This window comes from Homarus americanus, unplaced genomic scaffold, assembly GCF_018991925.1.
Source record: "Homarus americanus isolate GMGI-L3 unplaced genomic scaffold, GMGI_Hamer_2.0 scaffold11022, whole genome shotgun sequence".
Lineage (NCBI taxonomy): Eukaryota > Metazoa > Arthropoda > Malacostraca > Decapoda > Nephropidae > Homarus > Homarus americanus.
In genome coordinates, this window is record NW_024737068.1 from 7,337,461 (window position 1) to 7,353,693 (window position 16,233).

Consider the following 16,233-nt stretch of genomic DNA (forward strand, 5'->3'; position numbering starts at 1 on the left):
CACCCATACAACTGTAGAATGCAAACACAATACTGTACTGTACTGTACAGGTACAGTACAAAGATTTTATATCACTTCTTCTAGTCAGTGCACATTGAAATGGTTAACAGCAAAATAATAGTACCGTATATCCAGATTGGGCATGCTGCTTAGAGTTGGATATTGCAAAACTGTAAATGATTCCAACTAATATTTATGAACCTCTTTTCCACCACTGCATTAAAAATGATTTAAAATGAAGAAAACCATAAAAAAATGGACACTGTTCATAAGTGTAGCTTAAAGCAGGCAGCCTTATAATGCTTTGAATATGCTGTGAACTGTGTGACTTACTAAAGACAAGCGCATCAATAAATATTGTAAGGACTCTTAGAACACTTATAACATTGAAAACCGAGTTTGAAGCCAAATACTTTCACACTTTTAATCAAAATATATACTGTACTGTAGCTTAAATTTGATCAAGATAATGTTAATCCAGTGTGGCTTTCCTACAAACTATGGTACTGTACTTGAGAACACAAGAATTTTCTTAGTACTGTAGCTTAAATTTTCTGGCACAAATACCACTTACAGTACTGCTCATATGATTACTCTGATGTGGTTCAATGCTATTAACAATTTAAAGACATTATTCACTCTAATGGATGTCCCTTCCTATTTCTTCACCTGACGGATGTCTCACTTCTTTCTTCGTATTCTAATGGACCTCTTTCTTGACATTCTAATGGCCCTCCCACCTCTTTCTTCACATTCTAATGGACCTCCCACCTATTTCTTCACATTCTAATGGACCTCTTACCACACATTCTAATGACCCACTTTCTCTCATTCTTTACAATACTGTACATAACAAAACATTAGATAAAAATAATCCTAAAAATTAATATGTGCACAATCACCCAGAGGGGAAATTCAAATATTAAATAAGTATCACAGTGTTTCTTACAATTACAGTACATTTATTACAAGAATCCAATACAAAAACAAACGTTCAGTAATTCACATAACATAGAAGGGTTTAATGTCAGCTTTTGTCAGTGTATAGTACTGTACTTTATAGTACTGTACTATATTCACAAAAATTTTAAAAAATAAGGTTGGGCTTATATTTATTCTCAAATAAAAATTTAAAACAGCTTTTTATAGTAATTTGATAAAGAAAAAAAACCTGGAAAGGTCAAACTGCTATACCAAAAATTTATCAAAGAGATTTAATTCTTTTGAGGTTAAGAAAATACCATCCATTGTTACTGGAATATGATGTATCTCTTGGGATTGACAATTTATGGAACATCTAAAAGTATCAGGACATTTAGGGGAAGTTGGTACCATTACTGATATTACATTAGTTTACTGAATGTGACTACTGAGTGAGTGGAACTGAAGTGCTATACTATACAGTACTGTACTGTAATGCAAATTACAGGAAAAGCCTAAGCTGTGGAATTGAGAACAGTATTGTGCTTCAAAATAGCCCTTGACAAGACTATCAAGAACAATGGAATGCTCCTACACAGGCCACTGGCCTCTTTCCTTCTGCATGGCCACCTCTAATTTGAGTGGCCATTAAGAAACTAAGGTGCACAAGGAAAAATACATTTCAGTCCTAGAACCAGTATAAACTCTTGGACAGTGGTATTTCTCAGGCCAACAAGGAAGTTACAAACTATCACTTACTAATATGTTCAGTACTGTACTAAATATTTCAGGATACAGTATAATGCTCAAAAGTCGTTGATACATTGTACCCAGAGTAAAACTTAAATGTGATACTGTATACAGTGGAACTCTTTCATAATTAAAAATACAGTACACCTGTAGTCAGAATCATCATGAACATATTGCTGCTGTAGGTCTCGACTTTTTATCATGGACTGAGAATATTAAAATATAAAATGGAATTGTAATACTCATCCATTGCAATGTATGTCTTCAAACTAATGGGAACTTAAAGACATCTATATAACTGCATAATTACCATATAAATTCATGTACAGTACTATAACACCAGAAAAATAATGATGTCCACTGATGATGTTACCTTCAGCAAAAGCAAGAAGAGTGCATGGGACATTCTTATTTCACAGACAAAAGGTCATCAATTAACATTCGAAATTTATGATCTAAAGCAAGGTTTATATGGTAGAGATACTGGTTTTTGCCAATCAGGCGTCCTGAGAGAGACCATTTTTGAAGAATGTTATTAATAACCTTTTCAATGTGATTAAGTAAATATCCAGAGGAAAGATCGACTGATGCTTGTTGCTTCCTTTTGGTTGCCTTAACATGGAAAACACCACCACACTTACAGTCTGTGCACTTCAATGTAATTATATTACTGCTGGTTCCAATACTAGATAGCAAATTTAATATCCCACTGGTTGTTTGTCTTTCTATTCTATGATCTTCTTGACATTTTTTACAGAAAAAAATTCCAGATAATTCCATAGTTTCACTTTCCTTTGTTTCAGATATCTTAACCTGCTCATAAAGAGGTCCAAGGCTACGGATGGCCCCTATACCAGCACCAAGAAGACTTTTTGATGGTGCAAGAGATAGCAGTTTTACACAATCTTTGGAAGGAAAGGCATTTTCCTTGCACATCTCATCTGTACAGGTTATCAAGATGCTCTTCACATCTGATGTGTCTGACTCTTGAGTACATTTTAGGTGGTGCACAACTGCTGCAAATTCCCACACATTTTCACAAATCTTAAATGCTTCTTTAGTCATGTGTTTAAAATCTTGACAAGAATTTAAAAATTTCTTCAATTCAGATTTTAGATCTCTCACAGCAGAATCCATAACTGTTGTGGCATAAACTTCACTTTGTATGGCTTTAAATGTATTAACAGAAAGAGCTGGAAGCTCAAGCAAGTACTGCTTACACTTTCTCCAATTTTTGTTCCCAGTCTTCCAAAATATCCTATCCATATCATCAATTTCTTGTGTTGAAGTTCTACTGAGCACAAAATTATTGAACTTAAAGAAGAATTTTGATTTTACTCCATAGTTCTTCATAGCTTCTATTACCAGAGGAGTCTTCTGGTTGTCAGCACATGTGATAAAAGGTATAAAGTGATTAATAACACCCTGACCATACAGTTTTGATACATAGTCTATGATGAAGAGCTCTGATGAGGTCAGATGCACCTGGTGAGCTTGTGCTACAAAACCTATGGCATGGATGTCAAGACTTTGTGAGGCAGCATTTGTTATGAAAGTTTTAAGTGACTGGACATAATCATTCACATCTGCCCCCGAAGAATTTTTTAAGCCTGGAGTGTCTATAATAGTGATAGGAATATCATCTTCCAAGAAGCAAAATGTATATGCTGTGATTGAAGTTGTATGGCAGGGAGCTTCTTTTGAGTTTCCTTCCACATAAATTAACTCTTCATCTACAGTTTTAACACCTTTTATGCAATTGGCAATAAAGTTTAGCAATGTGGTTTTTCCACTACCAGAAGCTCCAATGAGAATTAAAACCTTTTCTTTTACTTTTGTGCTAACAACTCCATAAAATTTCCTTTTCATGCCACATGGATCTGGACATGATGTAGTTGGTGGCAAGATAATTGACTCCCTGACTTTCCCATGAATTTCTCTTGCATTCTGGTTGGTAAACTGGTGCTCCTCCCTGTAGTTAGATGTTATTATTTTGCTTGGTTTGTTCTGTGTTGGTACAGAATCATCCTTTTTAATTTTCTTTGTCTGAAGTTTAGAATTTTTTTCATCCCTACAAAATTTATTTTGCTTATTTGATTGAGTTCCTAACATTTTCTTCTCAGCGCCTGATGATGGAAACTTACTTGGACTACTGTGTGTCTGGGTTACTTGACTCCACTTTCCACTGACCTCAGAGGGTTTAGCAAAATTTGTAACAGATGCACAGGGGTTAGTTTTAGAGTTAATATTTTTAACTGACACACATTGTTTCTCTGACCCAGTAGATAGTCTGTGTTTGGCAACATCTGATGCCATCTTATTACAAAGCATGTGAATTTCCCCTAATTTATTACCAAAAGCGGCTTTACAGTCTTCAGTAAACTTATCAGCAACAGTTTGTGAATCTGAAAGTTGAACTGCTTTTATTCCTGATTCACCATCACTGTTAAGTAAGGGATTACACTGTGTTTGGTTTTGTAGGTTGCTGGCACTTCTGCTCACTGGTTTTAGCAAGCTTTTACTGGGAGTTACTTTACTTGATGAATATGTAATGTGTCCCACATCAGAATAAGAATGAGTTATGGCATTAGATTGAAGATTTAGGTCTTGAACAACATTTGAGTGATGACTGCTTGCTTGACAGGTGTTGTTACTCTGTGGCAATTGTGTATCTACTGGTAATTCAACCTGTACTTGGTGCTTCCATCCTGAAGATCTTGAACAGTCCTCAGAGTTAAAAGTTGTTTCATTTAAATATCTTATTTGACCTCTGCTTTCTTCAGCATCAGTTCTTGTATTCTGCAGCTGACATTCCTCCTTTACAATTGTTTTTGCGGGTGTGGAAGCTTTATCCTCTGTCAGACATTTATCAGCTCCTAAAATCTGAGGTGGAGCTACATGCTTTGGATTCATCAAAAGTACAGTCAGGGGGATGTTAGACAGCTTGGTTTTTTTAAGTATGTTACAGAACTCTTCCATACATGATTTGAAGGATGTCATCATAACTGAATTAGCTTTATTCCAGCTAGAATATATATATGCACAATTGAAAGTTTTCAACATTCTGTCTGGAATGAGAACTTCAGAGTTTTCATATAATACCTTGTAAAGAATATTTCCCATTTTGTTTTTGTCATCATCCGCTACAGGCTGAGAAAAAATGACTAACATGTCAACAAAACACTTATAATTAACTGTGCTGACAGTATGGCAAATACTATGTGGGGAAATGTTACAACCTTTTTTTCTCAATATTTTGGTTCCCTTAGTAAGAAAAACATTATTAACATCCACTGTCCCTAAATCTTTTACCCAAAGTTGATTTTCAAATGCTTTACTTTCTTGAAAATTCTTTAAAATTTTTCCACTTAAAGTAATTAAATTGTATGTAATAGCAGTTTCAACCTTGAATGTACTATCAGTTGGGTAGAACTTGTTTGAGGATTTGCAGTAAGTCCATCCAGGGACCACTTTCTTTTCTTGAGCATATATTTCCTTAATGTCTTGATCCCTGAAAAAAAAAAAAGGGCTTATTATAATGAATGTATTGTAGGTCCTTTAAATAAAATATTAGGGATAATGTGACTTTCCTTTCTTAAGTATAATGTCTTCAAGGTCTGGATCCTTATTAAGAGAAATAAATTTATGGGGTACAGGTTGACAACCCTTTATCCGAAATTCCGAAAACAGAAAAGCTCTAAAAACCGAAAGTTTTTTGTAGGGCAATTTTTTATTTTATTTTTTTTTTTAACAGGGATTAGCCCACCCGGGCATAAATCAATGACTCACATCGGGGCCTGGTGGGCAAAAATGTAATAGTAATAATAATTATAATAATAATAATTATTCATAGTACAGTAAATAAAAATTTTAATTAAAATACTGTGCACCAAAATAAAATAATAATGATACAGTAACAATAATAGTAATAATAAAATATAATAATAAAATTAATAATAATAATAATAATAATACCTGTACTGTAATACATACAGTACTGTGAAATCGAACATGACTTGGACCTGACGCTTTTGGGCGCTTGACAAACGTCGGGCAGCGGGTGAGTGAGGCGCCATGTGTCTCAGTGTTGCTACTACTGTAGTCACACATTTGCGTCTGCTGCTCTCATATTTTTATGTAATTTTGTTTAACTTCACTGGAAATGCCAAAAAGAGCTTCAGATACCCCTATGGGTTACAGCGAGAAGAAAAGGAAGCGTCTCTCATTATCGATAGCACAGAAAGTGGAGTTATTACAGAAGCTTGATCGTGGTGTACCTGTGCGGCATCTTACTGAAGAATATGGTGTGGGAACTACCACCGTATATGACTTAAAGAAACAGAAGGACAAGTTGTTGAAGTTTTACACTGACAGTGATGACCCCATAATACTGCAAAACAGAAAAACATTGCATAGGGCAAAAAATGAAGATCTTGACCACGTGCTGATTGAGTGGATTCGACAACGAAGAACTGAAGGTATTCCACTGACTGGTTTGATGGTCATGAAACAAGGTAAAATATACCACGAAGAACTGAACATTGATGATGAGTGTGAATAGTCAGAAGGTTGGCTGCAGAAATTTAAGAAGCGTCATGGTATAAAATATCTGAAAATCTGTGGTGATAAAGCTTCTGCTGATCATGAAGCAGCTGAACATTACATTGACGAATTTGCCAAAATTATATCTGATGAAAACCTTAGTCGTGAACAAATTTACAATGCTGATGAAACAGCTCTGTACTGGCGCTATGTTCCTAGAAAAACGTTAACAACCGCTGATGAGAGAGCACCAACAGGTGTTAAGGATGCTAAGGACAGGTTGACTGTTCTTGGGTGTGCCAATGCTGCAGGCACACACAAGTTAAAGTTGGCAGTGATTGGATAAAGCCGACGACCAAGATGTATGAAAGGTGTACACAATTTACCTGTGCATTATTATGCCAACAAGAAAGCATGGGTAACTAGAGAAATATTTTCAGACTGGTTCAATAACCACTTCGTACCATCAGCACAAGCTCATTGCAGGGAAGCTGGACTGGAAGCAAACTAAAATTCTATTGTTCCTTGACAACTGCTCTGCACATCCCCCTGCTGAACTTCTTGTGAAAAGTAATGTTTTTGGCATTTACTTTCCCCCCAATGTGACGTCTTTAATACAGCCTTGTGACCAAGGAATTTTACGCTCCATGAAGAGCAAATATAAAGATGTTTTTTTGAACTGTATGCTTGATGCAGTCAACAGAGGCGTAGGAATCAAAAGCTTCACGAAAGAGTTCAGTGTTAAGGATGCCATTTATTCAGTTACTAATGCTTGGAACGCTGTTGATAAACCAACATTAACAAATGCTTGGCGCAAACTTTGGCCTACAACGATGTTTGAAGGAAATGAAGATGCAGATGAAGACTTTGAAGGATTTCGTGTCACTAAAGAGAAGATGATGATATCAAACCTCCTTACTTACGCCAAAGGTTTATCTTCCGAAAGTGTAAATAAGTTGGAGGAAGCCGACATTGAAGAATTGCTGAACATTGACAATGATGCACCCGTTGTGTATTCATTGAGTGATGGGGAAATAGCTGAAATGGTGCTAAATAAAGATAAGCATGAGGATAGTAGTGATGATGATGATGATGATGAAATTGTGAACACAGGTGAAAAAGTCTCCATAGACGATGTGGTGAAAACCTGTGATCAGTTAATTACTGCCCTTGAACAACATGCATTTATCAGTGAGCACGAGATTATGGCAGTTTATTCAATTAAAGAGAGACTGCTTAGACAGAAACCACTGTTAATGAGACAGATGACACTGAAAGAAGCCTTTAAAAAGACCATCTGTCCTAGTGTTGAGTCATCACTTGAGAGTCCTGTTCCTGGCCCATCTTCAGATGTCTGACTCCTACTTGATGATGACAACACTGTGTCCTCTTCATGATAAACAAGCCAGCTGTAATGTACCTTTACTGTATCTGTTTGAAGTTTTACAGAATATTTTCCTTACAAATAAACTGTACTAGAGTATTTATGGACTATATTTATCCCACAATTTCATTTATGCCAAACCTAACTAAACTGAACTGAAACTAACCTAACCTAACAACCTAACCATTCCGAAAACCGAAAAATTCCGAAAACTGAAATATGTCTGGCCCCAAGGATTTCGGATAAAGGGTTGTCAACCTGTATTATATTCTTGTACCTATAACTCACTGACAAGGCACAAATACTGTATACCCTTCCAAAGCCATTTGAATGCAGCTACAGTACTTGTATTTTCTTTACCTGTTTGCATCAACTCCTACCTTTTGAGTCAGCCTATAAGGTAAATGGTAAATGTTAGGCAGAAAAGTTTTTAAAACAATACTTTGATGATTAATGCAAAAAAGTAACAGTCTTGCAATAAAGTACAGTGATCCCTCATTTAACGAGATTTCGGTTAACGAATTACCTTCCATAAGATTCTTAACTTCGGTTAACAAGCATTCCCTCAATCAACAAATTCCTTACGAGAGCCCCTCAACATGTTTTCGCTTGCACACTGGCTGTCGTATTAGTCCGCCAATACAGTAATCGGTTCTAGGGCTTAAATTCCTTACTATTTTAGTAAATATCAAGAAGTTTGTACTGTACTATTCAATAATTTTAAAAGTCTTATATTAATTTTTTTAGTCATTTTAACAATTATTTAACATAATTGAAGTACAGTCGGCCCTTAACATACGCGGGTTTATAATACACGGATTTGCAAATACGCGGATTGTCCTGCCGGAGGAATATTCTGTACATTGAAGTAATCGAAGTACATTCAAATCGCGCGCCATTCAACTCGCGCGCGGCACCTCTCACGGGACACCGCCCGCTCCCGCAACCTCACACACACACGCATAGCTCTCCCTCACTCAGTCAGTCTCGCGGTAACCACGCTTGTGTTGACATCAGCATTGTAGTTGCAAAAATATTACATTTCCGTGAAAGTATTATATCAAGCACAGTATGAATAGAATATCACTAATATAAGAGTATTTTAACCGAAAACTACTAAAAAAACGAATAACATATCTTGAATATCGGAAGGCTAGGTAAAGTCTTTTGTTTTCATGTAGTTTATCCTAATTTACAATGAAATGCATTACGTTTCAGCAAAACTACTATTTATTTCTGAGAATATGGAAATGTAATATTTTGCTGAAATGACGTACATACTGTATTACAGTGGAAAGTGATGAAAGCAATGACTCGCTTTCTTTCATTCAAAAGATGTTACTGTAATCGCTTTTCGAATGGTTTTCAGTTAAAAAACTGTTGTATTACAATAATATTCTATCCTAATTCACTTGTGATGCAACAGTTTTTTTAACTGAAAACCATTCGAAAAGCGATTATGGTAACATCTTTTGAACGAAAGAAAGCGAAAGTCATTGTTTTCGTCACTTTCCACTGTAATACGTACGTCATTTCAGCAAAAATATTACATTTCCGTGATTGTAGTATATCAAGCACAGTATGAATATAATATCATTGTAATATAACAGTATTTTAACCGAAAACTATTAAAAAAACGAGTAACATCTCTTGAACATTGGAAGGTTAGGTAAAGTCTTTTGTTTTCGTCATGTATTTTATCCTATTTTACATTGAAATACATCACGTTTCAGCAAAACTACTATTTATTTCTGAGAATATATTCATTCAGGCACAGTTTAGGTAAAATATACATGTGCTATAACATTTTCTTAATTGAAAACGATTCGAAAAACACGTACCCTCTAGCCCTGTTCAAGGAGAAGACTGGGAGGAGCTGTTTGGTGCTTAAGACGATGACAAGGAAAATGATTTTGATGGATTTTAATGAAAATATTCAGAAAGACCCTGGCACTGTCAAGGAAAGTGGCTGCTGAAGGCTTCCGGGACATGGCAGAGGACGAGATTAGGGAGCTAATTGAAGAGCACGACACTGAGCTGACCAAGGAGGATCTACAGGAGTTAGTAGACTCAGGCAAGGAAGCGAAAGGGAAAGAGGATGAGGAAGAGCACCAAGAAATAACGTTGGAGAAGTTGGAGGGAGATGACCAGGAATATTGAGGCACTGAAAAACCTGGCCTATAGTATGGACCCCTCCATGGTGCGTGCCCTGAAATTCATGCGAGGGATGGATGACGTTTTCGCTCCATACAAAAACATCATGGAAGAAATGAAAGAAAGAGACGACAACTCCCCATCACCATGTTCTTTGATCACCGAAGGAGAGATTTAACACCATCAATCACTGGCGGCAGTGAGGAAGCAGCTGAATCCACCGTCGCCCCCACTTCACCACCCGTTATGGAATTGAGTGACATTGAGCCCGATGACCCCAGTCCTGTCGCCGAGGATAGGTACTGTACAGTAAAGTGAAATTTTTATCTCTTTTTTTTTAATAGCTTTTCTTGCCATGTTTATTGTTTGTAAAAATGCACAGCACAGTACAGTTCAGTACTGTACATAGGAAGTGGAGGTACAGTTATTCACAAAGCATTTGTGTTCGTTGTCGGCAGTAGTGACGGGGAGGAGGCAGAGGGGGTGGAGGAGGCAGAGGGGGTGGAGGAGGCAGAGGAGGTGGAGGAGGTAGAGGAGGGAGCGGAGGGAGCGAGTTGGGAGGAGTGGTGACCTTGGACGCGGGAGCAGGGACGAGTGGAGATCCCAGCCAGTACATTACGGGTGTATTAATTGTTTTTATAGCTATTTTTTCATTTTAATATTAAATATTGTACATTACGTTTCAACAAAACTATCATTTATTTCTGAGATCATGGAAATGTAATATTTTTGCTGAAATGATGTACGTATTACAGTGGAAAGTGGGATAAAATTGTGACGAAAGCAATGACTTTCTCCTTCTTTCGTTCAAAAGATGTTACCGTAATCGCTTTTCAAATGGTTTTCAGTTGTGGGATTATAAGGCTAATGATAGGATAGAATATTATTGTAATACACTACGAGTACAACAGTTTTTTAACTGAAAACCATTCGAAAAGCGATTACGGTAAAATCTTTTGAATAACGAAAGAAAGCGAAAGTCATTGTTTTCGTCTTTCCACTGTAATATGTACGTCATTCCAGCAAAAATATTATATTTCCATATTTATTTCTGAGAATACCTATATTCATTCAGTCACAGTTAAGGTAAAATATACTTGTGATGTAATATTTTAATGAAAATACCAGGTATTTAGAAATACGGTATCGTAGTTTTCTTTTGTTTCAAATTTAATTAACAAAGATTGATGTTTCAAATGTAATGAACAAAAATTTAGGTACAGTATCTATAAATAAACTTAACAAATGAATACAGTACTTTGTTCTACATCGTCCTGTGTATACCATACCATGGATTTGGCTACTTTGGGCTAGCTATGATGACGCAAGAGACTGCCCTGGCGACTGTACCGACACTCACAGCTGGTGGTGCGTTGGTGCGTCTTTTCCATTGTTTACTGGTAGTTACTGGTAAATATTTTTCAACCTAACGAAACTATTACCCTTTTAGAGGTCGACCCCCAATTTTTTTGCAAAATAATTTGGTCTTAAAAACTTGAATAAAGACGAAAGCTAAGGTACTCCGTTGTTTCCATTTTCCCGTGTGATTTTATCAAGATATATATATATATATATATATATATATATATATATATATATATATATATATATATATATATATATATATATATATATATATATGTTTGTGTAATAAATGTATGTAGTAAGTACATACCGGTAACCTTTTTCACTCAAATCCTAATGAAACACCACAATTAGAATACGGTGGTTGCTGTTGTATAAACAGTCGGAACACAGTCCCACCACCGAGACGAGGGAACACTCCCACCACAGATCGTCTCGTGCGAAGCAAGCGTATAAATTAAAGAAAATACTTGCAGTGTGTTTAATATATTACAGTATATTATAAATAAATAAATAAACAAATAAATCGGTAAATCCATTTCAAGTAAATGGAAAAATTTTACTCGACACCGACATTAGTTCCAGTTACCGGTAAATAGCAGACGCTTAAGTGACGTCACTAGTGTTTACACTACACCAGCCGGTAACATTTGATGACATTACTTGAAGTGAATTGGCCTTATTTTAAAAAAACCAAGGATGGTTGGTAAGGACTACTGAGTCAGTGGGTAAGTGTCACATTTGGGGTACCGGCCTTATACAGCGAATAGAGCTCAAAAGCAACTTATTAAATGGAAATTTGGGGGGCCATCTTATGCACCCCGACGCCTTATAGGCCGAGATATACAGTAAGGTAAAAAAAAAAAAATGAGATGGATAGCTATTCTAAATGCAGCAACCTTCGTACATATGAGTATTGAGAATTTATCACTGAAATCCCTCTTGTGCTTCAGTGTAGGCACTTGCCGTGATCAATTTTGACAACATTAATAGAAGAAAATATATCATGAAGATTTTCGTTAATAACAATAATATTAATAAAAATAATAAGACTAGTAATAATAATAATACTGTGCTGTAATAATAATTATAATAAAGCTAATACAGGTTGTACCTCTCTAGTCTGGCATTCTGTGGTCCAGAACAATTTTAGTTTGCCCACGGAGAAAATTAATTTGAGTCTGGTACTTTCGAAGTTTGGCAAAATTTTGCCTTATTTACCCTACTTTTTTGGCGAATTACTACCTGTAATAAAGCAACATCCAAATAAACCAACGAAAATAACAGATAAATTAAATAAAAACTAAATACAACACAGAAAAGTTCTTATGTTCTACAGCTTCAGCTAAAGTTGAGCAAACGTCATCCGAGTAAAAACACACACAACATCATTGGCTGCCCTTATGTTTTCAACTTTACCACCACTGATGGGTAGAATTTTTGTTTTAAATTCAGAAACATTAATTAAAATATATATGAACAGCAAATAAGTGTTGCTTTCATATTCTTAAGTATAGTAATGACGATAAGTTTTCACATGTGCGCACTTACATACGTGAGCTCACTTTTTTCTTTACCATTAATGGTTAGCTATTTATATTGTTCCATTTATTAACATTACTTAAAACAACCATATTAATTTGTTTACAATAATTTTACTACAGCTATAACTAGGGTCTTATTTTCTTCAGTTTCATATGTCGAACCAATCAGTCACTGTTTTTGTAAACATTAACGAAAACAATGACGTTTCGTCTCCTCGTGTGTTCTAATATTCCACGTATTATTAATGAATTGTATTGTTCAGTTTGCACACAAACATTAATTCAATAAAAAAAATTCAGAAACATTAATTAAAACATATATGAACAGTAACTAAGTGTTGCTTTCATATTCTTAGGTATAGTAATGAATATATGTTTTCACATGTGCGCACTTACATACGTGAGCTCACTTTTTTCTTTACCATTAATGGTTAGCTACTTATATTGTTCCATTTAATAATATTAAATAACATTACTTAAAACAACCATATTAATTTTTTATGTTAATTTTACAACAGCTACAACCAGGGTCTTATTTTCTTCAGTTTTATATGTAGATCCAGATCCAGTCAGTCACTGGTTTTGTAATCAACGAAAACAATGACGTCTCATTTCCTCGTGTGTTTTAATATTCTAGATATTATTAATGAATTGTATTGTTCATTTTGCACACATAAAAATTAATTAAATCAAAAAGACATCAGTAATAAACAATAATAAATCTTTTGTACATAAGAGAAATGACACTGTTTACACGATTTGTGCACGTTTGAACATTTGTAGGCTGCTCAAACCCGTCGAAATTCGAGTTTCCGCTGTCAAAATTTTAAATTGCGTAGTTTTTTTTGTCCAAATAAAAAACGTTGAATTAAAAACTCCCAAAATTGGAGAACCTACTGTACAACATTTAACCCTTCAATATATCTTCAAAGAGACCTCGAAGCAGTGAAAGTGGTGCTAGTGCTTCCAAGCGTAAGCACAAGTCACTATCTATCCAGGAAAAGGGTGAATTTCCATGGTCCGGCACCTCAGGTCCCGAGGTTGCCAGACAGAGAGGTATAACCTGTAATAATACATTATTATTATTACGTACTTTGATATTGGAACAAATGTCACTTTATAATTCTTGACACAGTTGATTGGTCTAAGCTTGTAACATCAAGTGCACTCTGGAAGCTACCACTAAGGATAAACGTCAAAGCTATTAAAATAAAAGTACTTGTATGTGTTGGGAGTCTGTAGTACTGTAACAGTAGGTGATCATCAATTTGTAGAGGGTCCAAAGGATACCTAAACACCCTTTCCCTGTGGAGTGCATGATCATGAACTAAAGCAAGCATTAGTTACTTCTTCACAGCTTCACTCTCACTAGTGATGCTTGAAGTACATCTGGCAGCTCTGTGTGCTTTGGTATCAAGAGCTACAGAAAGATCTGTCAGCTTCAGGAGTGGTCAAAGGAATGGCTGTTAAGATTCAATGCCATAAAATGCAAAAGGATGCACCAAGGTCACACCAACAGTAAGCAGGCATATTATAAGTCCCAATGGGATGAAGAAACTGCATTCACAGAGACCAAATGTGAGGACCTAGAGTAAGTGTGTATTTTGACAATGAACTGAAGTTCTCTCACCATTGTGAGAAGGTTAATCAAGCAACTAAGTTCATGGGTTTTTATACAAAGAGCATTCAGATACCTTGATGGCCCATCCCTTGTAACACTCTTCAAAAGTTAGGAGCTTTCCTGTTTGGAGTACTGTCACCCCATCTGGTCCCCATGATATGCTAGAGATTGTCAGTCGATTGAAAATGTTCTAAGAAGGGTCACCAGACTGGTGCCTGCACTATAGCACCTCAGGTTACCAGAGACATTAGAATGATTGTAATTGCCTTGCTTATACTATAGGTGGACAAGGGGTAACTTGATAGAAGTTTATAAGTACTTCAGAGGACATTACTGAGTGTTCATACCTGGAGCTGGCAGATGTTCAGAAAATTGTCAGGACCAACTTTTTCGGAGAGTTGTGAACTATTGGAACAACCTGCCAGAGAGTGTCGTGACAGCTCTGAGTGTGATCTCATTCAAGACCAGATTTAACCAACACTGCTGCCAGTACAGATACGAGTACATTTTAGAACCAGTTCATGCCCTTTACTTGTCAAATGACCACCCAAGCAGCTAACAGGCCGATCAGTGGCAAGAGGCTAAAGTAATGAAAAAGAACAGACTACTGAGGTTAACTGAACATGAATAATAATGAATACTTGATCCTGAAAACCCATATTTATAACAAAGTCAGCGAGGAATAGCCAATAAACATTTAGACCTAAACTCTCTGGGGTGTAGTAAAAACCAAAGCCAAGGTAATTAATTGGTGATAATCTGCAGACTGCTCATTCCCCTGTGACAGCTGTTGTTCCGTCTACTGCCCAGATTATGCTTTCAGCCTTTACTTAAAGAATCCAAGAGAGAGGAGGAAACATAAATCCCAGTTATTCTAGTCAAACGAATAGTGTCAACTTACTAGACTCTCCTGCAAAATGGGGAGACACAATGCACACTGCAAGTAAGTCCACCATTTGATGAACTCCTAAGGACAGAATCCAAGAGAAAAAACCCCAAATCTAACACTCTTACTAATGTTATCACTTTACACCTTGACAATGGGCATCCTAGCATTGACCTGACAGAGCAAGAGAGCTTCGATATAAGAATTAATAATACCAAAAGAATTTCCAACAGCAAAGAATGTAGCAGAATTTATGCCTTTACAAAATGCTATTGCAACCATGTCATCAACAAAGAAGATAATTCTCCCTGACTCTTGTATCCCAAGGTACTCATAAAAATGAGAGGTGCCAGAAGCTCCATCAAGGTTGTATAAAAACTTGACAAGGGTTAAACACTTGACTCTAAGTCACTTCCTTACCTAAATGTCCTCTAAGCAATGAAAACCCTTTTCTTGACTGGAAACATCAGTCTAAACCAACAAGTCACTGTTAGGAGACATCCACATGAAAAATGTCTTTTAGACATCCAATCTCTTGGAACAACTTGCCAGTGTGTGTTGTGACGACACAGAGTGTGAGCTCTTTCAAGACCAACACTGGAGCAGGTTCAGGTACATTCAGGAGCCGGTGCATGCCCAGTACTTGCCAACAGTGCCTATCAGAGATGTGACCGACTGCCCACCCGGGCACAGGTCACTGACCCACATTGGGGCCTAAAATATAATAATAATAATAATAATAATAATAATAATAATCATAATAATAATTCATAGGTCTAGGTCGTGGTTCTCACTTTTGATCTTTTTTCATTTTTGTATTTCTTTATTATTATTATTATTATTATTTTATTATTACAGTATTATTATCATTCTTATTTTATTTTTGTGTATTTTTATTAAAAATTTTATTTACTATGAATAATTATTATTATTACTGTATTATCATTATTACATTTTCACCTCCCAGGCCCCGATGTGGGTCAGTGACCTGTGCCCGGGTGGGCTATAAAAAAAAAAAAAAAAAAATGCTCCACAAAAAAAAAACTTTCGGTTTTCAGAATTTCGG

General features: G+C 36.0%; 1 protein-coding gene across 2 annotated transcripts in view; it reads right to left on the reverse strand.

Annotated features, from left to right (window-relative positions):
• Positions 1-927: 927 nt before the first annotated feature.
• The window catches only part of LOC121872931, a 40,133-nt gene continuing 24,827 nt past the window's right edge, over positions 928-16,233 (reverse strand). For both annotated transcript variants that reach the window (XM_042376065.1, XM_042376064.1), the window contains exon 3: positions 928-5,182. In XM_042376065.1, coding sequence (XP_042231999.1) covers positions 2,080-5,182 — 3,103 coding nt within the window. In that variant the 3' untranslated portion in view covers positions 928-2,079. The remainder of the gene's footprint in view (positions 5,183-16,233) is intronic.